Source organism: Poecilia reticulata, chromosome 14 (genome assembly GCF_904066995.2).
Source record: "Poecilia reticulata chromosome 14, P_reticulata-male-v2, whole genome shotgun sequence".
Taxonomy (NCBI): Eukaryota; Metazoa; Chordata; class Actinopteri; order Cyprinodontiformes; family Poeciliidae; genus Poecilia; species Poecilia reticulata.
This window is the reverse complement of record NC_088843.1, coordinates 19324115-19347850: the sequence shown is the minus strand read 5'-3', so window position 1 is coordinate 19347850 and position 23736 is coordinate 19324115. Positions and strand designations below refer to the sequence as shown.

The 23736-nt window shown below is 41.3% G+C and overlaps 1 protein-coding gene across 3 annotated transcripts in view; it reads right to left on the bottom strand.

Moving 5' to 3' along the window:
- mark4a (MAP/microtubule affinity-regulating kinase 4a) overlaps positions 1-23145 on the bottom strand; it is a 38272-nt gene extending 15127 nt beyond the window's left edge. Inside the window, exons 1-14 of one of the 3 annotated variants that reach the window (XM_008428346.3) lie at positions 22246-23145; positions 17511-17708; positions 15694-15747; positions 7597-7645; positions 7416-7481; positions 6825-6895; positions 5538-5594; positions 4823-5059; positions 3857-3976; positions 3673-3772; positions 3469-3578; positions 1929-2115; positions 1451-1677; positions 673-776 (exon numbers count right to left, since the gene is read on the bottom strand). In XM_008428346.3, the coding sequence (XP_008426568.1) occupies positions 673-776; positions 1451-1677; positions 1929-2115; positions 3469-3578; positions 3673-3772; positions 3857-3976; positions 4823-5059; positions 5538-5594; positions 6825-6895; positions 7416-7481; positions 7597-7645; positions 15694-15747; positions 17511-17708; positions 22246-22299 (1634 nt within the window). In that variant the 5' untranslated portion in view covers positions 22300-23145. The remainder of the gene's footprint in view (positions 1-672; positions 777-1450; positions 1678-1928; positions 2116-3468; positions 3579-3672; positions 3773-3856; positions 3977-4822; positions 5060-5537; positions 5595-6824; positions 6896-7415; positions 7482-7596; positions 7646-15693; positions 15748-17510; positions 17709-22245) is intronic. The other 2 variants (XM_008428347.3, XM_008428349.3) reach the window with 2 other exon arrangements.
- Between the last annotated feature and the right edge of the window lie 591 nt (positions 23146-23736).

The following is a 23736-nucleotide window of genomic DNA, read 5'->3' as shown; positions in this document are numbered from 1 at the left end:
TATTCTAATACGTTATTTAAAAGTAGTTCAACTTACATATTTTACAACACAAATGGACCTCCTAGCGCCATGCCTAATTTCTGACAGGAAGTCCTTGTTGTTGTGAAGAAATCTGATTGGCTGACAGAGGCTTTAGCTTAACGCTACACTGCCCCCTATGGGTTTGGCATGTGTTAAAAGAAGCTCGACGGGTGTCTTTGTGCGGGTTCACATGGATAAAAACTCATCTAAAACCGACCCCATGTGTACAGTGCTATTTTCTAATAGATGTGGCGGAGGTATTCGTTTAAAGACTCCCCTGTGTGTGTACAAGGCCTGCATCATAATGCTGACTAAGGTTAAATACAGTGCAGTAAGATATACATCTGTACTTTGGAAACACTGATATGACTGCATCCTAAAAGGTTACGGGTATTTACGTATTTTCATGTGCTCTAATTCTTTCTTTTTAATATTATTGATTGTTCTTTTATGTAAACTGGACTTGGAGTCTTCAATAAAATCTGTCTAAAAGATAGGTTTTGTTGCAGTTATGGTTGACATTTCATTCATTCTCAGGAAATGTGACAGAAACAGATGTTAAGCGTATCCGTTATATAGTCAACATATATTTCTAACTTTCCAGGTTTTTGTTTTTTACAGTTTGAGCAGATGGTGCTCAGTCCAACTTACCTGTTTTCTTTGCCATTCTGCAGAAGAGAGTGTCTGTCAGCACCTGAGCGGTCTGTGCACACGTATGTATTCCGGCGTGTCATGGTGCTTCCCGGGATGTTATTCTATAGTTCAAGAGACTGACGTTAGGATTCCTCAGATGCTAAAAGCTGTACAGCTACTACAAAATCCCAAAACTACGGCCATGATCCAATCTGCAGCTGTTGGGAAGAGAACTGGTTTGCACAAAAGACAACAACAATGACCTGCAGCCATGACCCCTCTGTGGCTCCTCCCACAATTTAACCACGTACAACTTCTGTGTACACATACAACATGAAAAAACTCAAAGACACAAAGACTCCAGCACCCACATCTGCAACATCCATAGTTTGCATGACCTGTGATGTTCAGGCTTTAACGTTTCTATATTTTCCACCCACCCTTCACTGTCTCTGATTAGCTTAGACCATGATATGTGTCTGTTGTTGCACCAATACTCTTTACATGAATGACCGGTCTCATTGGCTGCCTTTCCTTAAAAGTGTGCACAAAACTGTCAATATTCTGCTAATGTCAAAACACCGCAATTTTGCAATTGCTGTGTTTTCATTAAATAAAATCCTGGAAAACTATGAGTTAGGAAAATGGTCCTTACAGTGTATCGAATACAACTACACACACACACACACACACACACATTGATACACCGATTTCCATATTGGTGGAGAAAGTGGAAGACAGCATGTCTGACCAACCAAAGCAGTGTCTGCCTTGTGTTGACGATTGGCTCACTGACCGTGGTGGCAGTCATGTCTTTGCGGCGGTCTGGGATTTCAGACTTATTGGGGTTGTTGGCACTGCTGACCATCGGGCTGGAGGGAGGAAGGCTGTGGCTCCCCATGACGCTGCAGCTGGCTTTACGCGAAGGCATCCGGCCCTCCCGCAGCTCCCGGTCCCCAGTGCTGGTTGGGCTCCGCTTGGGGTGCATGACGGGCATGGAAGGCCCGCCTTTGTTGTGGAGGACAGCAGAGCAGACACACACAGAGACTCGCATAAGGAATATTCTGTGGGCACGGTGTTGAGACGGATCCCGAATAATGTGAATGTTTTGCAAATGTGCTTGTGGTTTGCTGAAGATTGAATTAGCAACACAGACCCTGTTAGAAATTCTTACCCCCCCCCACTGGCTGCTGTCGTTTAAAGCGATTGGTTAGAATATGGAATCGTGGCAAGTTTAAGCCTCAGGATGAAACTACAGCAGAGAAGAGACTCACAGAAATCACTGTGTCGCCGTTGTCGGTGGTAGGTGGAGGCACTGCGCTGCGACTTGCTGTGGGAGGAAGAGGTGGAGGAGGAAGAGGAGCCAGTGGCTGATGAGTGCTTGTTTGTCCCGTTGGTTATGGGGCTGGGTCGGACCCTCGCCAGAGACAGCGTACTAGCACTGCGAGCATCACTGCTTTCCTGTGACGCCAGGTAGACGACAGAAAGGCGAACATCCAGACAGAAGGAACAACAGTTAGTTCATTAGTCTGTTTAGGATCCACAACTAGCTGCACCACTGTTCTTACGTCGGTCCACACATCATTAATATGTCGCTAACGCAGTTTTTAGACTATAAATAAAAACAGGACAAAAAGAAGACAAGTAGCTTCCCTCGTGGTGCATTGCATACGCCACAGCCAACTGTTATCGATTGGTTAAAATCAGATCCAATCGCTTAAAACGTCAACGTTCCTAAAACGAGCAGTCGTTCCTCAGAACCCAGACGGTCCAGACCCTCTGGACGAAGCAAAGCGCAGAATAAGGAGCTTTTGTTTTTACCAGAAGCCATAGCAGGAAACAGAAAGGCAGATGGAGTTGGGAATTCAAACCACTGGATGTTGCTGAATACACTTAGACTGAAAACTGTTTGCAGCTGGTGAGAAAACGTTGAGCCAAAGTTGGCTCCAGAAAGCACCCACAGCGATTCTACAGCAAAATATGATAAAAATAGTTTAAAAACATCCCTCCCATTCTCATTCTGTTGCAGCTTTAATGCAATAATAGAATCTTTTTGTAGACCTTCATTTAGTGCAGTGACTCCCCTCTTTCACATACACACAACAGGGTGCCGCTTCTGCTGCAGATGAATAATTAATGCGTTCACAGAAGGAATTCTCCACTTAATTACACAGTGTAGTTAAAATAAAATCAATGCTTGGTTTAACAACGCGGCAAGCTGAGCTGCACTTTCTTTTTTTCTTCTAATGTGTTTTGATTACAGGTACAGTAAAAACAAACTAAAATGTTAATAGTAAAGGAAACAAATCATGAACAGTCATGTTTTTAAAACGGATATCACCAAAATAAAGAAATCAATAAGCAGTGCTAGTTCTTTAGAAAATATTTGGTATTTGGTCAGATTAGAAATTTAAGATGGCAGTTTAAAACTATGAACCAGTTTTCAGAATAACCCGTCTCTGACCCAAAAGGCCCTTTCTGAAGCAATTTAATGAAAACAAAAATACTCTAAAGAAAGAAAATTGACTGGGGACTGACTGGTTGAAAACCAAAAAAAATAAAGTAAATCTTTTTTCAGATTAGTGAATGCAACACGGTGCATGCTGCCAGATTGTGCTGGCAACAACACTCTTTGGTGTGGAAGTTGTTCTTGCAGGAAGAAGTTTCACTGTTAGCTATTTTTAGCAACACTGATGGATTTAAGACAAAGTGAGAGGAAGCAGAGTGAAGAAACTACATTTTGTAGCAAGTCCTTCCGGGTAAGTTCTGCAGCATGATCAGTAAAAAGAGGCAGGAAGCAAACAGCCGACTCACGTCGCCTTTCCGACCCAGCAGCAGGTAGGTGGCGGTGACCTCGTTGTACTTCTGATTCAGGAGAGCGTCTTTGATTTCTTCAGGGGTGAAGCCCATCCCGACCATCACCTCTGAGCCACACACACAAGCAAGCAAAGCCAACAGATCAGACAGGAGATCACAGTGACGACAATCAGGCGGGGGAGACAAACCGAGCCGGCTGACCTATGCGAGTCGGGTCGCTGTAGTCCTCCACGGGCTCTATGTGGGGCTTCAGGTCGTCCCCCTCGTACCCTGTATTTATCCATTTGTCCTTCATGACTTGCTGCGTGGACAGAAGCATTGACACACTTCAGTCTGGAGAGCATTTCTACTGCCGCTGCCCTTGCATGTGAGTCGTTCCTCTTACCTCGAGCGTGCAGCGCTTGGCGGGGTTCAGCACCAGAAATCGGCGAAGGATGCCCTCGCAGTCGGTTGACATGTAAAAGGGCACGCGATACTTTCCCCTCAGCACGCGCTCTCTCAGCTCCTAAAGGCCACAGGTGTCACATGTTTAACACAGCCACTTTTTAACTTTTGGTCTTGTTATGGAATATTTCTGACTTAAGAGATTTATGGCAATGACTACTGATAACTGCAAAACTCTTCAGAAAAACCCTAAGATGCTGCATTCGGTTGTCATGTTACTATAGCAACTGGTTTACAGAACAAACAAGCGATGGAAATATCGACTAACAAAATAAATCTTTGCTGATTTTGTTCATTGAGTGAGCCATTTGTAGTTAAGATACGTTAATTTCTGGCTCAACTAAAGTGCCTCTGAAAAGCACAGATTCACCAGAGGGTGGGAGTATTTAAACCCTTCCATCCCAGCCAAGACAAGAGTGATTCCTGCCAGTCACTCCTGATAGTTCCCAGTTTGGACTGGGAACGTTCTCCACATCAGAACACATTCAGCAAATGTGTTTTCATCTCCCCTTTAGTGCATTAATTTATTTATTTTTGTTGTTGTAGAAAAGTCAAAAGCCACTTCAAGCTAGTGAACAAAATTATTTTGAAACATTTCCATCAACCATTTCTAATACGATATTTCAAAATGCGCAGGAGAAAAAAATAAAACGGATAAAAACATGACTGGTGGGATTCCTGTCAGGTCTCCTCATAGATTTTGTATTTTGTGGATGCGTTTCCTATCAAATGTTTCTGCATTTATTGAAAACATTTATCCTGTTTATATCCACCTCCAACACATTTTTTAATCACAGCTAGACTTCTTTTATTTTTTTGTTGAAGAACGTGTGCATTCTTACAGCGTTTGACAACCACGAAGTTAAACACTGCTCATATTTTCGATGCCCCCAGGGGGAAAACGTACCTTTAGATTCTGGCCGTCGAACGGCAGAGATCCGCTGACCAGCGTGTAAAGGATGACTCCCAGGCTCCAGACGTCCACTTCAGGCCCGTCGTACTTCTTTCCCTGGAAGAGCTCAGGTGCGGCGTAGGGCGGGGAGCCACAGAATGTGTCCAGCTTGTTCCCCAGCGTGAACTCGTTGCTGAAGCCGAAATCAGCGATCTTGATGTTGGCGTCTGCGTCCAGCAGAAGGTTCTCCGCCTGAGGCAATTCAGAGCGAGCGGAGCGGAGCGGTTGGACAGGAGCAGAAAAGGGACACGTTATGCACACAGCAGCAACACACTCAGGAAGAAAATATGGATCAGTGTCGAGAGCTAGTGGGTCAGGGGCGCGAAGAGGGGAATGGGAAACAAGAGGACAGAAGAATAAATGAGTAGAGATGACGAAAAAAAGGAGAGAGAGAGAGGAAACACACTGGACAGATTGGTAGGTTGGAGGGGGGGAGGGTTGCATCCCGGACATGACTCATGCTACATGTATGTCAAAGCGTGTTTAGGCTCTGAATCCGACCTCTTTACTCAGCACTGCAATTAGGATGCTAAAGCACTGCTTTTAGAGACACGGGTCAAGATCACTCCCACATGCTTGACTTCCAAATTCTGAGAGGAAACGAAATCATTCAACACTTGGAGTTCTTCTCCAGGACCATTATTAATTCCATTCATTTGCTCTTCCTCACCTTCAAATCTCTGTGGACGATGTTCTTGGTGTGGCAGTAGTGGACGGCAGAGACAATCTGTGGGGAGAGAAACAACAACAACAAAAACAGACGGGGCTGAAATACAGAGCAGTAACAGTTAAAGGCAGCTGTGCTGTAAGGGCCGAAGTTATTGAAGTTCATTAAAACAAACAAAACAATGGAAAATGAAATGGAGAAAACATTTTTGTTAATTAGAATAAGTAAAAACAGTAATTACTGGGGGAAAGCTGTAACTAAATGGAATTAAAACCAATTGAAACATACTGAAATTACAGACATAATATTGTTTGTTTTTGTGTTTATGAATCTATTCATTAGCCTTTCGAACTGATGTGGAATCAATATTTTTTTAAATCACAGCACTCCATACTTATCTACTAGTCTGCAAAATGACAACAGCAAAAGTTGGGATAAAACACCAGAGACAGTTGGTTGTACAATAATAATCTTTTGAAAATAGTTTCTTCAGTTGATTATTCATTATCCAAACTATATATATGTAGGACAGTGCTTGAATGTGGTGGCGCATGTCACCAAAGTGTTGGATCAGCTCTTTGGGTTGTGGAACGTTGTAAAGTGTGTCCTTTGAAGAACGCCGTACTTGGCGTTCGTTACTGTGTGCTGGTTGTACAACGGTCAGTATTTGCTCTGAATTCTAAAGGTAGGCACCGCCAGCTCCTCAGTGTAGCCAAATGTTACTTTTAATGTTCAAGTAGTTAGTTTTGTATCATTTTGTCTTTTTCTTATTTTTTGATATATGCTGTATCTGTAAATCAAAAATAACTGCGTTAATGAAACATGTTCACACGCAGTATTTGCTCTGAATTCTAAAGGAGAAGCCGCTGTGCAGTCGGGTGGTCCGAATAAACGGTCCCAACCACGATTTCGACCGCCGTGTGTGTCAGACTCCTGTCTCGTTTCCTTCCAACAAAAACCCTTAAGACACAACGCAGAGTCCAGGGAACAGCGAGGACTCATCTCACACGGACAGGGTTACATATACATAATCACAATACAATAGTTTGACCTTTTTGAATTCTGCATCTAAAAACGAGACGTGAAAAAACAAAAACTACTACTATAACTAATAAAAAACAAAACTAAACAATACTTAGCTCTTAATAACTCTTGAAAAGTAGCAAACGTACTCTAAAAACGGATCAAAATTAACTGAATTAAACAAACAAAAATTCACGATAAAATAAAAAAAAAAAAACGAAAAAAAAACACAACCATGACAACCCGGGTGAGGACGACCTTTCCTACCTGTCGGAATTTGGCTCTGGCTTCGACCTCCTTCATCCGCCCATGTGACACGAGGTAGTCAAACACTTCACCTGAGAGGTAGAGCATCCGGGTTAGCAGACACAGCCGGCGGGAGTCCAGTCATTTAACGGCGTGATTAAATATGGCGGAGAAACAGAATGGAATTCATTCACTTTAATTTCTTGATTAATATTTAATAAATGGCAGCTTCCACCAGCTTTATTGTCCACAAGGAGTCAAGCTGCAACACATGGAAAACATAAAGACCTAAAAGATCCTTTAACTAAATGAATTTTCTCGCCAGGATTTTGATGAGAAGATCACTAGAGTTCCAAAATCTGACCACCTGATACAAAAACCCAAAAAAACACCATCTTGAAACTATAAGTTTTTATGCATTGAGGTTTTTGGGCCACATCTAGCTTTTCACAAAATCTTTGAAACATCTCATTTAGTTTAATCTTTTTTTAAAAAATAAACAAGAACCTGGGAGAGTCTGTGGTTTGATAAGATTTAAATGACGTTAGAACTGGGTGAAGACCAGATCGCATGTCAAAACCGTAGAAATACCATCCATGCCAAACTACCCACCTCCACTGGCATACTCCATAACAAGGTAAAGGGTCTTCTCCGTCTCTATCACCTCAAACAGCTTCACTGTAGAGCAAAAAAATACAATTTAACACAATGTTAACAATGCTGTCTGGTCACACACATACAAAGCAGCTGCACATATTAAACCAATAAGATGGATGGGAGGAAGTTGTCCTACCTATGTTAGGGTGATTTAAGCCTTTCATTATTCGTACCTCCCGAAAAAGCTGAAAGACAAAACGAGGAATAAACGATTATGATGATGAATGAGGTGAAGATGTGAAGCTGAATGGCTCCAAAGGTTCAACATACATCTATTGGTATAGTTTATAATCCACCAGACGCAAAGGTGTTTCACTTCAAAAATCTGGGACCTAATTTGTCTAGAGTGGCCTTTGGTGTTTAATTTAAGATAATTATACAGCAATAACCTAAATAATTCAAATTTATATGCATAAAATTCCAGTTCACAATAAAAGTAATCTCAAAGCATTTCACATGGAAGTTAGATCCAAGGAGAGCAATTCTCAAAGCAAAGTCGACTTTGACGAGAGTGAATGCCGCACCAGGCATAAAACACACACATTCATAAAAAAAGATGAGTAAAAACCAGCTTCAGTTTATAACATTCATGTCACCTCTTACTTACACATGTGTACCTGTGTCTTTACAAAAAACTACATAGGACCCCTTACTAGTTTTGATAACAAAAGTAGCTTTGAGAAATCGGGTAGTGACCAGTACATTGTGACTCTCACCTTCATTGGCCATGTCAAAGATCTTTTTTTTTATTTTTTATAATTTTGTATAAAATTGCCCCCAGCAAAATGGTAGAGCTGCAGACGGACATCATGTTCGATTCCACAGGTGTCTTACGTTAGAAAGTCAATGGAACATGACTGCCATGTCATGGTGTCTGAACTTTTACGAAACTGTTTGCGATTTACTTACTAGATTGTAAACCAATCGCACGTTTGAGAAAGGGAGGGACAAATGTTTTTACCGCTATATTTATGGGTTAACTCATGTAAATAAATGAGAGATTTTGCTGGCACTAATTTCTCCCTCTGCAGAGATCTCTTATAAAACAGTCAAAGACTATAAGGCCGTAAATGTGGAATTAGCAATTTGATCTTTCAAGAGCCTTTGAGTTAACATTTCACAAAGCATTATCGGGTTGTGCTGAAAACACCAGCTGTAGTAGCTGTTAATGAGTGAAGAGTCAAAATTAGCTATTTTCAGTACCATTAGCTGCCTTTCCATTACAAATGTGAAAAAACTTTGTTGATATTCCACTGTTAATGAACAAAGCAAAAACAAATCGCAAATGCAGTGATTCCATTAAGTAAGAACAACTAAGTTCATGCAATATTTAAAGAATATGTCAAGACGTCTCATCCACGTGCAACTTCCTGTCATCTTTTTCGTCGTTTCCAGAAGTAGTAACATCCAGTCGTTATTTACATGACTTGTGTGATGAGAATTTTTTTTGTGTAGTTTTGTGAAATACACTAATTTCAATGCAGAAGAACCACCTCATCCTAGTGTAAAAACCTTAAATTAAGCAAATGTATTTTTGTAATTCCAATTTGCCCAAATAGGGAAACACAGCTAGTTTGATGTTAAAAAGTAGTTATGGGGCTGCAAAAAAAAAAGTGAGAGAAAGCACGGCTTTCAGCAGATGACAATGAAACTAAATTAAGCACTGATCTTTTTGCGTCTTGGAACATATTGGGTTTGGAAATATTGGCGGCTAACAGAGCTAATGCAAATACCAAACGATATAAACATTTCAAACTTTGAGCTCCAGTCATTTTGTCTGTGTTTCAACAAACTAGTCGGTCTTTAATCTCTTTTTAACCAGACAGGAAGTGGATGAAACTAGACGAATCCCACCAACGGTTCCGTTGCGCAGACATGTGAGCAGTCAAAGTCTCAGGATGACCAGCTCACACAGACAACTCGACACCTAAAATAACCGCATCACATTTAGAATTTGCGAAGTCCTCCTCGTCGTTTAAACACGGCAACAACAACATGATGCCCACGCACAAATGTGCAAGTGAATGTGCAGCCAAGAACCCGACCGGTTTCTACTCCGTGTTGGAGGTCTGCCGTGAGGCGACGGGCGGCACGGGGGGATTAAAACCGAGGCAGCTCCCCCTGATTTTATGTAAATAGCTGCATGTTTGCTGGACCAAAGAGCACGGCTGAAAACAGACAGCCCTAATCCGCGATAACAAGGAGGGAAAAGGGAGGAAAATGATGCCTGATAAGCTATTCTACTCCCCGTCATTTCTCTGTGTTTTCCCCCTCCTCCATTCAGTTCTTCTAGCAGCCTTTGCTAGTGATGTCACTGTTGCCATAGCAACCCAGGTATTAAGCTCTTCCCCAGCTGCACTGGAGAGGAATCTTGGGATACGTAGTACTTGAAACCCTCATCCCGACCCATCCCGTCGGCTCTCCCCGCTCAGAAGCGGCGGGCGGGCGGGATCGGATCCGTCAAAAGGAATCACGGCTTTAACGGCTCCTCCAGCGAGACGTTTGACCCTCGTTGCTGCTGATTAAATAGCGGCCCCGCAATGGCAGCGGATGTGCAAAGCTCTGTGGCGACGAGGCCCCTCCTGCAAATCCTGGCTGGAGTTCAAATCAAACAGATGGTGACAAACTGCATTAAAAAGGGAGTCGTTGCGCCGATGTGTTTTGACTTAAAAACACGAAATAATAGCAATAAAAAGAAATGGTTTGATTTGATTTCTAGTGTGTTCTATCCAGAGTTTTAGGAGAACAACGCGGAAATCTTATGAGATTTAAAAGCTGCCTTATGGACGATAAGATTACATTTTCTCCATTTGCAATTTCACTTCTTTCTTCATTGTTCTACGAATGATACAACCATCCCTCTTTCTTTCTCCTCTCTACATATATTAGCACCCAGATTATTTTAATGTGGGCTCTTTCATGTCTTAGGCCCACAGAATATTTCCCAGCCTAAACACGTTAAAGTTAAAGTCCACTATTATTATTATAATTATTATTATTAATCTGGTATGTAGAAACACAGCTGAAAACTAGCCCAATGACAGTGTAGCAATAAACTCAACAGGAAATCAGTTCATGTGAATATTAATCTGTTAATATTCAACATGAAATTCTGACAGACTCCAGCTGAAGAAGACTGAACTATGACATTTGGTTAAAAGTTTAAAGCTGTGTACATGTTTTTTCTCCTATCATATAATAGATCTCTTTTTGTTTGTTTGTTTCTGTCAAATTGGAATTATCAGAGCCACCGTACATGAAGATGAAGCTCTACTTTATTAGTTGGAGAATTGTAAAAATATTAGGTGGATTTGGTCAAACAAAGCATAAAAGCTAAAGATTAGATTTGTTTTGCTTTTGACTTTTTTTTATTTTTTTATCAAAACTAATCTTTTCCTCCTCATAGCCTCTGTGATACCAGTGACCTTGTGCAGTTAGAGTATTATCCAGGGTTTAGCGCATGCAGTAAATACAAGAGCTTTTTGTTGTTTTGTAATCCAGACTCTTTACTCTTCACATGCATCATTTTACGTTGGAACATAAAATGGGTATTTTCAATCCATCTTCTGCGCACGTCTTATAAATTAGATTTTAATTCTTTAAAACAGACAAAATTGTTTCAAAGTTGACATTTTAAACCAACTTAAGCATTCACTTTACGATACAAATACGAGATTAGAAACCATGCAATGTTCCAGTAGAAAAATGACTTGCGGCACAAAAAATAACCAGTGTTGGTGTCTTTTTACTTTGGCTTCAATGCAAGCACTAACAGATGGCAAGTCGCTGAAAACGATACATTTTCTTCCGTCTTAACACTGTTTCTGTGAAAAAGTTGCATCGACTACATCTGATGCTTTTGCAATAAAACATCCAAGTTGTGTTTCTTTAAATCTTTCACAACCCTCTTCAAAATTTGCTGTAACCATCAATAAATAAATTACTGCCACCAAAAGCATAAATTGATTGCTGTTCAACCAGTTATTTGCAATATTATTATTGAATATAGTGATATTGCCATCATGTTAAAATTGTGATATATAGTGCAGTGTTTAGATATTAAAATGGCCGAATGAGGACGTCTCTTAGTAGAGACTATGGGACAAATACAGTCCACTCTCTGGCTGTGCTTTTTACCATTTTGATTTATGCCACCAGTTTCCTACATATATTTAATTTCTCAATGATTTTTGAGTTATTCAACAAAATCTATCAGGATACAGGGCAGCAGTGTTGAAGCAAAAGCTTTGTGCAAAAGCAGATCACAATTCAGTTATTTGCAACAAATCGACCATTATAATTAAAAAAATAATAACCACCAACAATTACACTAATAATTAGGTATTTGGATTGTTCTTGAATTACTGAATTAATATACTTATGAGTGCAGCAGCAGAGATATTTATAGTTTTTTATCTTATTTAAGTTACTCAACCATCAGGTTAGTTCAGAGTTGATGGACTGTTGATGCTAACATTAGTGTTGGGGTTGACTTTGCTGCTCCAGCATGTTTAACACCAACATGCTATTTTAGACGCGAGTAGCTTCACTGATAGGGTAACTGCTTTTAGCCCAACTTGAACACAACAGCAGTATTTTCCAGTGTCCAATCAGATCGGTTTTTGAAGCATACCGTATTTTCCGCACTATAAGGCGCACCTAAAAACCTTCAATTTCCTCAAAAGCCGACAGTGCGCCTTATGTATGGACCAATATTGAGCCACAACAGGTCTAGCAATTACGGTAAGCAGCCGCCGACTTCATTTTCCCCTGTAGAAGAAGAAGTACGCAGTGCATGCTGGGAATAGTTGTCAGAAAGCTGGTTTGTTAATAAAGTTTGATAATACATTTAAAGCCAGGGGGGCGGAGGGGCGGGGAAAGAGAGACCTAGACTGCAGCGGCAGCGTGTCGGTTGGTCTGTGTTACCCAGAAAGCAGTTGGGCACAATATTGCAACACCGTGAGTGAAACAACGACTGGGGCAGACTACTATATAAAGTACTCAGGGACCACTTCTTTACAAATGTGGATGTGTAATAATAGAGAACGGAACAAAACTGTTGCCAATTTGTCCCGTTCTCTATTATGCGCCTTATAATGCGGTGCGCCGTGTATATATGAAAAAAGTTTTAAAATAGGTCAATCATTGAAGGTGCGCCTTATAGTGCTGAAAATACGGTAAATTAATCCCAGTGGACCAAGAGAAGTGGCTTCATTGTTTGCTGATGTCGCTTGTGCGTTAGAGTTATGGGCATAGCAGAAACGCACAAACACAAAGGTTCCACTTGGTCACTTTTGTATGTAAAAAAAAAATGTGATTAATTACATTGAAATACAAGTAATTAATTATCAAAATTTATGCGATAATGTCCCAGACTTAGTTTTCATTTTTCCACTAAAGATGTAATTCTTCCGATCACTAAAACTACGCCCTGCTTTGCTTTGCCAAAAATCCACAGAACTCCTTCTTGCTTTTCAAGAACAATAAACAGAAACGTTGAGTTGCTTCCAATATTTTGTAATGTCAAAGGTGGAAAACAATTAATTATAATCTCAAACTTTAAAGTCTCAAAAACTGCAATTTTAAGAGGATCTGTGAACATGTTTAAAGGTGGAAATCTTTTAGTTCACAAGATTCTTCTTCTCAGAAAGGAGGTGAAAAAGACAGAAATCCTCGGAGCCCCTTATGGCTAAATGTTGGTGACGGCCATACAAGAACACAATCAGCTCTGCAGAACGTCTGCATTCTTAAGTCTCTTACATTTCCCCTTCAACTTTCACCCAACTGTGTTACATGCAGCTGCGTGAGGTGATGCTGAGATATCTGGGAAATAGGAAGTAAATATCTTAGGATTGTTAAGCATCTTCAAGTGAAAATACAACACTTTTAAGGCAGGAAGGACACAACACAGATAGACAAACAGTATTAAAGAAAAGAGGAGAAAGAAAAAGATGGGGAAAGTAAAGAAATGAAGTGATATTATGAGAATATGAGGAAAGGCACAAAGAAGGAGAAAGTACAGAAGAAAAAAAAACAACACTAAGAAGGAAGAACACGACTTTTAGTAAACAGAATGGGGAATATAGTCTGGAACTACGCAGATTTCTTTCCATGCTTTCATTTTGTTTTATCCCAGCCCCTTCCAGACTTAAGGAATCCCGTCCACTGGTTTCCGTGTGCCTGGACGTCCAGCACAGGTTCTCCTGCTCGACATCTCCGTGAGTCAGGCTGCAACGGCGAAGCTTGAGTCACCCCATTCCTGCCGCGACACTTCTCCCCTTTCTACGAAAACGGTGACAGATCCCGACACGAACAACTCTACAACACGTCCTTTGCCGTTACCCGCAAACGCGCGTGTTTGAGGAAGACGCGGTAGGAAGACATGCACACAAACAGAGGGGAGTGTGAGCCGGGTGACCGCGGCCTCCGGGATGAGTCAGCCCCCCCCCCCGTCTCTCTCAGGGCAGCGATTAGCCAAGAGAGAGACAAGAGATGATATGTGGAGCAGAGGTCTCCTCTTGCTCCCGTCCAAACCCTAGCACCTGCCACACAGCATCACATCCCATGATCCCCCTCTGCATCAGCATCAGCTGCTCTCCCTTCCTGCTGCTTTCTGCAGGGGGAGACGGTGGAGGAGGAGCCTGAACCTCTCACAGCCCTCTCCGATCACGAGTTGCGTTTCCGTTAACCAGTGTAATTGCGCAATTTGACATTTCGAAAATAAATTTGCCACATGGACACATAAGGATTTTGAAAAAAAATAAAAAAAATTTTTTGATTAAAAACGTTTAGGAGCTACAATGAGGTGGTTTATTTCACAAAGCTGAAATGGCAAAAAAATTTAAATATCACATTGGTGATCAATAACTATGTTACCACACAAAGACGACAGAAAGCAATAGGAGCATCTTTGCGCGGCGTCTTTCTTAATGACAACACGTGAACAAACGTATCCACATGTGATTTTGATTGAGTTTCTCATTTAATGAAAACACCACAGTTGTAAAATTGTGAGGAATAGTAGCTCCATTACAAATGCGTGTAAAATTTTGTTGCTTTTCTACTAATGTCAAAAAGAGACAATTTCGTAATCGCAGTATTTCCACTAAATGTGGAACGCAATTGAAATCGCACGCGAATAAGTTTGTTCATGAAGTGAGCCACTAAGAAAACAAGCCGTCGTGGACCAAAGCCCAAGCTGGAGTCTGGGAGAATCCGATGAAAAATCTTTTCTTTAATTAAAAGTTAAAAAAAAATAAAAATAAAACAAACTGACAAGAAAAAAAAAACATGGGAATGCAGAGAGCCAGAGCTGAACAAAAGCAGAAATCTAGGGAAAACTACACAAGGGTGTTGGTGGAGAAGAAACAGGAAAATAACGGGAGGAACCAGTCAAGAGTGAGGGGAGGTGAGGTGTGTAAGCACTGGGAGGACGAATGCTGGAACAAAGGACCTGGACTGATTAGCTAATGGGTTGCAGGTGTGAGGGAAGAGAGAGAGACACACAGGGGGCGAGGGAGAGGACACTGGGGACTAGGAAATGAATCCAACATTAAAGAATAACTAGACATAAACATAACTAAACTAACAAGTAATAAATAATGAACTATAATAAAGTAGAATCACTAAGAAAGGACTGAACTATATTAAAACACAAACCAGACTGGTCAAATCAAAAAGGGAACTGAGGAACTCAGAGTTATAATAAAATTAGAATCAATAAATCAAATCCCCAAAAAAAACAACCATGAGACCTCTTTCCATTTCCTTTTGTCTTCTTCGTCTTTTGTGCCAGTAGCAACATCCGGTTGTTGATTGTGTGACTCATGTGATGGCAAAAAAAAGCATTTCCACCGCAGTTTTGCTGAACACACCAATTTCGATGCATCCGGAAAACCACCTCCTGCTTGCGCAAAAACGTTTTACAAAAAATTTAAAAATTTTAAAAAATTTGTTTTTTTAAATTGCCGTGTTTCCATTAAGAGATCTATTTTTTTAATTCCAATTTGCACGATTTTAAGGTCAATAGAAAAGCAGCTACTGACTAACGTTTTGTGCACATTTGTAACGGAAACGCAGCTAGAACGCCGTTCTCTTCACCGATTAGAGCATAAAACACAGCGGAAGCACAACATCAGTCAGTCAGGGCAGCCTGCGTTTTCTTTCCTTGCTCCTGAAAACATGGCACATATCGCTACAGGCGCAACTCAGAAATACAGAGAAGAAAACTGACCTTTTGCAGGCTGGTTGGGTTCAACTGGGTTTTGTCAATGATTTTTATTGCGACCTGTAAGAGACGAGGAAGAAGTTCTGATGAGGAAAGGCAAACAAATTCTTGTACAACAGAATTATCCTGAACAGCAAACATAAAGCCCAGATATTTTTTCACGCATGTCATTTTGTTTCTGTGTATGTTCACTTAATCTGAGCGTGTTTATATCTCAATAGAAAATTTTTTATTTTTTTTTAAATCATGTCTCCATTTTATTTTCACAGTGAAAATTCAATCGCCTTCTACCCTCCAAACAACTCATTCATGGTCTTTCTCTAATGCTCCTGCTTAACATACAACATGCTAACTGAGAAACGTAAAAGTGGGAATTTAAGCTCTTGGGGTTTACAGCTTCTCTGCACCGTCAAGTGGAGTGACTTCTGGGTAAATTTGCTGGAACATTCCCTCCTAAGAAGATTGGCAACTGTCTTGAGTGTTTTCCACTTCGGGACAAATCTCTCCCACTGCAAAGCGATGGACTCTAATTTGACCTGAAAACACCATTTAAACCAAGAAAATCTAACCCCCCCCAAAAAAGATTTGCCAACTCATGCGAACGCAAAGCCTGGGCTGGTGGATCACTAGTTCCTGAACATACAGGCTGACCCAGGATCGACTGAAACAGTTCAAGGCAACTCCTTTAACGGTCATGGAGAAAAAGCAGATGTCTTTTGAAAGACAGAACTGAAAATAGAAGACTGGAAAAATAAGCCGTCTTTAAAGAAATTACTCTTCAAAAACATATGTAAACAGTCTACAAAACATTGATAATGTTGAATATAGAGGGATCCAAGTTAAAACTAAATATCTTTTTCTTCGGTCCGTTACATTAAAGCTTTTATTATTTGTGCATTTTAACATTTGGGTCATTGTATTTATTTTATTACTTTATTTATTTTATTCTTGTCTTTTTTTTTTACATTAATTTTGCATTAAAGGGGCATTATTATGCGTTTTCTTGGCACATAGCACCATTTTATAGCACAATATAGTAACTACGTTAACTTTCATGGTTATGAAAATGCAATATATATGAAATAACTTAAAGAAAATTTGACTTCATAATTTAACACCTTGAAAATGTCTCCTTAAAAACTCCTGCTCTTTCTGAATCTCCGCCTTCAGGAAGTCATCACAACATTAATCCTCAATTAACCCTTTAACAACAATTTCACTAGCATTGCACTGAGAAGTAGCTTGCATAAGAAGCTCAAAAGATGTGCAGTTCCAACAGGTGTCTGCTAATTGCTGCTGGCTAGTCTGAAGGAGCCGAGTGGGGGAGAGGGCTGCTGTGTGAGACAGAAATGTGGAAACTGCAGCTCTAAGGAAAAGCTGTGTTTCAAAAGGCAGAGCTAGGTCCACCCAGGTGTTTTGCACAGCTGAATGGTTGCCAGGGGAGATTAAAGGATTTCTCAAACATGCATAAAAGAATCAAAGCAACACTCCAGGTGATGAGGGAATAACATTAGAACATTATGTAAAGCTCAAAAATGTTGATTTTATGTAATACTCTTTAAGATAACTACCTGACATGTAGCAAAGCAAAAACAATGTATCAGTTATATTTGAATGCGTTTATTCCATACTGACCAGAATGTTTGGAATTAATCAACACTGTGTTCTCTGAAATTATTGCCCACAGGAAAACAGGAAGAGCCCCAGCAGCACTGTGAAGTTACCGCCTTCCCTCGCCCAGGAAACATTTCCATCAACAACTTATTCAGCCCACTCATCCTCTTCCTGCTGCCCCCGGGGGTCTCTGCTGCCCCATGGCTCACCTCCCTGCCTGTCAAGACGTGGCGCGCCAGCTTGACTTTGGCAAAGTTTCCCTTGCCGATGGTCTTGAGCAGACGGTAGTTGCCGATGTGCGGCTGCTCGTCTGAGCAGGAGGCGATGGAGTTCCTGCACCGGGCGCCCAGAGAGCGGCTGGACTGGCTCGTGGCCTTGTCTGCGCGGCTGGCACCGAGCGGCACATGCTGCAAGAAAAGAGGGGAGCGTCAGGGAGTGGAGAGAAGGTCGGCACCAGCATGACACGCTGCAGCAGCAGCAGCACCGTTTGAAGTCTAGCACTTTCAAATCTTTCCCCAAAAATCGTTTTTTTGGGGGGAAAAGTACCCTTAAACGTACACTGAACTCAACTGACAAAACCTGTTTTGTTAGAATAATATTATTTCTTTAATTACCAGGAGGATTTGTAGGATAAATGCTGACATTTTCTGAACTCTGGTTTCAACTATACTTTTCAGTCTATCTCAATAAATTAGAATATTCGTCCAGATTAAAAGTAGCTTTTGGAAATAACAACCTTTGAGCAGGTATTAAACCGACTTTTCACAAGGCCCATGTTTCTGTTTTTGAAAATATATTATTTTATTGGTCTCATTTAATATTCCAACTTCAAATGATGTGTCTGTATTAGCTGTAAGTGGAGAAATATCCTAATTAAAAGTAATAAAGGCTTTCAAACATCCACCCTTGTTTAATTACTCCATATGTTGTGTTTCACTGGGCGACAAAGTTCATAAAATAAACGGGCTTTTCAATATTATTCTAATTTATTGAAGGGGTCTGTATGTAGCCAAGTGCAAAACACACATAGTTATTGCCATGTTTTCATTTTTCTGTAAACCTTTGACCACCTGCGAATACCGATATAAGCTGAACATCTTAAAACAAAAACAAAGTGAAGCATTTAAGAACAGAGTAACCATGCTAATCGTTATTCTAAGAATATATTCCTAGAATATCGATTAGCAGGGTTAGCATGGTTAGCTTTAGCTAGCGAATGTAAGCAGAGGGTATTTTCGGTTTTACAAATGAGGAAATGCTTACTTTCTACAACATTTTTAACACATCATCATCGGATTACGATTTGCAGCAGAAACAAGTCTATTTTGATGAAAGAACCAAGGACTAGATGAGCTGGTCATGTCAGATCTGGGTAAGAATATCAAAGCTTTGCTCTCATTAAAACTACTTATATCTAAAAATTGTACGACTTTAATATTGCGACTTTATTCTGCTAATATTATGACTTTTACTCTTGTATAATTATGACTTTATTCTCAAAATGTCAAAAAACTTACTGAGCATGGTCCTACTACTTAATTTCTGTGCTCCCTCTAATTGAAAGAAGAGGAAAAAGGTGAATTAAAAGTAGTCTTCCCTCAGTAACAGAGTCTACATTGAAAAGTGTCTAGCACTCATCAATGTCTGTAAAGAAAATAAGAGTAAAGTAGACAGATTTCTACGTTTCTGACCAGCACATCGGGCTGATTACCGTGTCATAAAACCCTGAGCATATTTTGATTTAGAGGAAAGTCACTTATCAAAGCATATGTGCGTACACACGCCATTTGTGCACACAGACAAGCTAACAGCTGAGGGCCCACTGGGCAGGTTGGCAGAATTACAGGGTTCAAGAAAAGAAGACGAGACTGCTTTCCAGACAGCTGCACTGATTTACAGATGTTTGAACACCCTGAAAAGGAAAAAAACAACATAGGAGCATCTGAAATTGTTGTTTTTGCTAAGCAGATGCCTGTATAGGGCTATAGGGGAGAGCTAAACGTCGGTGGGTACATTCCTCCAGATGTTCCGAAAACAAGTGAAGCTGAACTGAGCTTCATGTGACTACATGCCCCTTGTTTCTGGGTAAACAGCTGCTGTCCAGCACATGGGCATGTTGTGTCAGAAGTAAGAATGGTCTTACTTCTGGGCTCCTGCTACTTGTTCACACCGTTTCTGTGGAGTGAGGCGCGGCTGTTTGCTGGCGTTCGTAGAAGTCTCCACGGTTCTTTTGTTTCTTGATTGTTGACTAAAATAATAGTTGTGTAACACTGATGATAAAAAGATTGAGTCACGTTGTTTTTAATATGGAGATGCATGTGGGACGACCGGGAGTAAAATGGATATCGGAGGTGTGAAGTAGTTATCACTAGCTCTGCATTGGTAAAGGCTAATCTGTTGGTTGCAACACAGAAAACATGTGAGATTCACTTGTTGTACTGCTCTGTGGCTAGGCTAACAGTTACCCCCTTTTACTATACTTACTGGCTTGTGCCACAAAATAACTAACAGTTTATAACTATAGCTTGAATTAAGTCTACGCACGTGGCAGCCATATTGGATTTTGAAACTCTTCTGTGGCTAGGCTAACTATTACCATTAGCACAAGCTAATAATAAATTTCTCCACAATTTCATCTTTTTACCACATTTACTGATGTGCGTCATTGATTTAATGACACACAGTCAGAAGAACCAAAAGTTTATAAACTTAGTTTAAGTCCATTTGCACGGCAGCCATATTGGTTCTGGTGTCAGGATAGATAATACATAGCTACAGATTTACCACCTCTTTGAGGTCTCTCCGTTCAAAACCCATCCAGGTTCATGGAGGATTTACTTTTCAGTTAACACTTGTGTAAAAGCAAACCTGTGCAGGTTTCCTTCGAATTATGAAAACACGTGCAGTTGAATGCTTCTTCTTAGGGTTAGCAACAAGCTTCAGGCGTTCTAAATGCGTCACCACCCGCAGAGATGGCTGCCATTATTTTTTTGTTGGCCCATTACAAATAAAACCCACCAAGAGACCGCTGACCTTCCAAATTTGAATCCTAACATTAGAGGTTGTTTCGGTTTGTCTCTTTGGACATGGAACCATGACATTCTGACTTCCAAGTAGTAAAGAAATAAAAAAATGAAAGGATTTCTATCAGAAGAGCAGACCTGGCAAATATTTTTTTCAAAAAGAGCAAGCGTGATTTTTTTGTTCTTCTTCTGCTCTCACTGATTGTTACAGACGTTTCGCTACCTTTTCCCACAATGCTGTGCTGCATCATTATCACTGTCACATGACCAACCAAATACCACACGCCCAACCTCGTTCCCTCTCCTTCCATAATGGCAACAAGATGGAAAAAAAAAGGACTGCTTGTTAATATCATCCCAGTTTTATTTATCGGACCAACGCCGATAAGTTAAAAAATGACTAATGTCAGCCAATACCAATGTCAATGGCGATATATCGTTTGTTCCGCTAATTTCCAGCGGAACAAACGGCAACAAAGTAAACAACCATCTAACAAATGGGTTAGGACCAGCTGGTGAACTCACTCCTGTATGAGAATCTAGCATGGGTAAAATACTGATTACTATTAACTACAGAACCTCACTTCAGTAAACACATCTGAATTATTGGAAAATGGGCAACATCAGCAGACATAAACCCTCATACCTAGAACCAAAGAGGGCAAGAAGATAATATCACCCCTGGAACAGGTGCAAAGTGGCCAACAGGAGGAAAGAGTGGCTTACGGAAGCTTAGAGGTTTGCAGCCGAACAGGCCAACAGTGCAATCCCAGAGGCTGCAGTTACACAACAATAACAAGCCCACAGCCCCGTGCCCCACCTTCAGACATGGTGCTTCTATTCCTGCTCCCAGCTCCCTACCTACAGCACAGCTTGAGAAGCTGGGGGGGGCAAAGTGGGGTGGTGTGGGGGGTGGAGTGTGGGGCACACATGGAGAGCAGCAAAGTTCCTGTCAGGCTTTTCACCTCAGCCATCATGGCACCACTGATATCTGCTCAATTCACTCATCTGACACAAAGACCTAATTATACAGAAGATCTGCACTCAGAGACAGATTAATGCTAGATAGATAGATAGATAGATAGATAGATAGATAGATAGATAGATAGATAGATAGATAGATAGATAGATAGATAGATAGATAGATAGATAGATAGATAGATAGATAGATGTGTTGTGTCTTTCCCGCAGGCCTCTCCTCTGTTCCCCTGTAGAATGTATGGCCTGTCTGACACCCACTGGCTGTAGGGCTGGGTGCTTTGTAGGCTGCGCAGCGACGGACTGCACATCGACGGACTGCACATCATTTTACGCAGTAATCCCCTCCACTTCGTACCAACAAGCCCACATATCCTCTATGCGTTTATATCTGGGCCTCCTGCACTCGTCCCACCCATCCGATTTTGAGAACACACACACACACACACACACACAGGAGAGGAGAGGAAAGGGGTATAATGTGACATCACTATCTCTCCACAGAGGTACATATACAGAGATGTGATGGCCGGTTTTCATGCTTTCTGCGCATATTCGCTGAGAGATATCGACTCAGGTTGCCATCAACTCGTCTGTCAGTGGACACACACACACACACACACACACACACACACACACACACACACACACACACACACACACACACACTCAAGGTTAGCACTTTCCCAAAGAGCAGCACGGTGGCCTCACATCCTGGACCCCTTGATCTGTACAGAACGAGAAGAAACAGCACCGTGCATGCTCCCCCCTCCTCCTCCTCCTCATCTCACCCTCCCCCCATGCGCATGGAAAAGGAAAAAAAGAAAAAGAAAAAAAAAAGCCTAGAATGCCAAAGGCCACACATAGCAGATCTGTGCTCGGGGATGCACCACCTATCCTATCCCTCTGCATGCACACAAGCACAAACAGCGGCTGCACTTACATGTTCTCCGGTGCTCCTGTCGTTTCCAGACTGTAATGCAGATCGAGACGACATGTTTTCCTTCTCTTTCTCTCTCCCCCCCAGCCCCCTCTTAATTTTCCTCTCCCCACCCCCCCAGCTCCCGAACGACGTTCGCCGTGTATTTGCGCGGACGGTGTTTACAGGATCCACAGACAGAATGACATCCGCGGATGCGAGGCCCCACCGTCCCGAGTCAATCTGCTTGCTCAACGAGCGACCGAGCCGAGCTCCGGAGGAGACCTCTGCCTGTCATGGCAGCGATGGATATGTGGAGGAGAGGGAGAGAGAGGTGGTGGTGGTGGTGGTGGAGGGGGGGTGTCCTCAAACAAGCTGCATTTTCCACCATGCACCTTGCAAAGATAGATGTCTTTAAAAGAAAAAAGAAAAAAGAAAGAAATAAAACGAGCGGTCGGTCAGCGACGCAACTCAGTGCAGAAGCCCTTGCATGCAAGGGAGGAGAAGAAGAAGAAAAAGGAGGAGGAGAAGAAGAAGTGGTGCTAAAATGCGGCGATGTTTGGCCGGAGCCCAGCGTCTCTGTGGCGACTCTCCACCCCCTGCCTCATTTCGCCACGCAAAACAAACACGTCTCCGACTGGACCGCTGTCATCCCGTCGCTGTCATAACAGGAACGCTTCGCCCGGTCCCCGCGACGCCAGCGCGACTGCTGCAGAGACGGAAACACGGAGGCTTACGGTGCAGCGGGGGAGAGAGGGCCCAAATGTTCCCAATTCCCTATTCCAGCTCGATCAGATGCGCACAGATCCGTCGAAGCAGCGGCAATAAGCGACACACAGGACTTCCGGTCCGTGGTTTGGAAGTAAAAGACCAACCCACGGAACAGGAATACAATTAACATTTGTTGTTTACTAGTCCATAGTGCCGACAGTGATGGTGTCAGAGGTGGGCAGATAGGCCAAAAAAAAAAAAAAAAAATGTATTCAAGTGAGAATATATTGATCGCTGATCAATATATTTCAGCTCAAGTTAAAATAAAAGGTATTCCACGAAAAGCCTGCTTGGGTTCTGAGTAAATGATCGTAAGATTTGATTTTAAATGATTCAGACAGACAAAAATATAAAGTTGTCTGGGGCAAATTATTGTTATGTGTTATTTATAAAAATTCAACAGAGCCATGGAGAGTTACATTTTACATTTGCATTTTAAAATAAATCTAAATTCTTAATCAATTGCTCTGGTGATGGCGAACATTCTCCTTTTCTTTTCATTGAAAAATAAATCTGCTGTATTATTTTTCAAACATATTCACTAGCTCATTTTATAATTTATGCCAGCTATCAATTTTTCAAACCTTAGTTCTTAACTCACACCTGTCTCGCAAAAACAAGCCTCTGGGATTGGGGATCTCCGAAAAGGACATATTGGTTCTACTGAATAAATAAATAAATAAATAAATAAATAAATAAATAAATAAATAAATAAATAAATAAATAAATAAATAAATATTACAG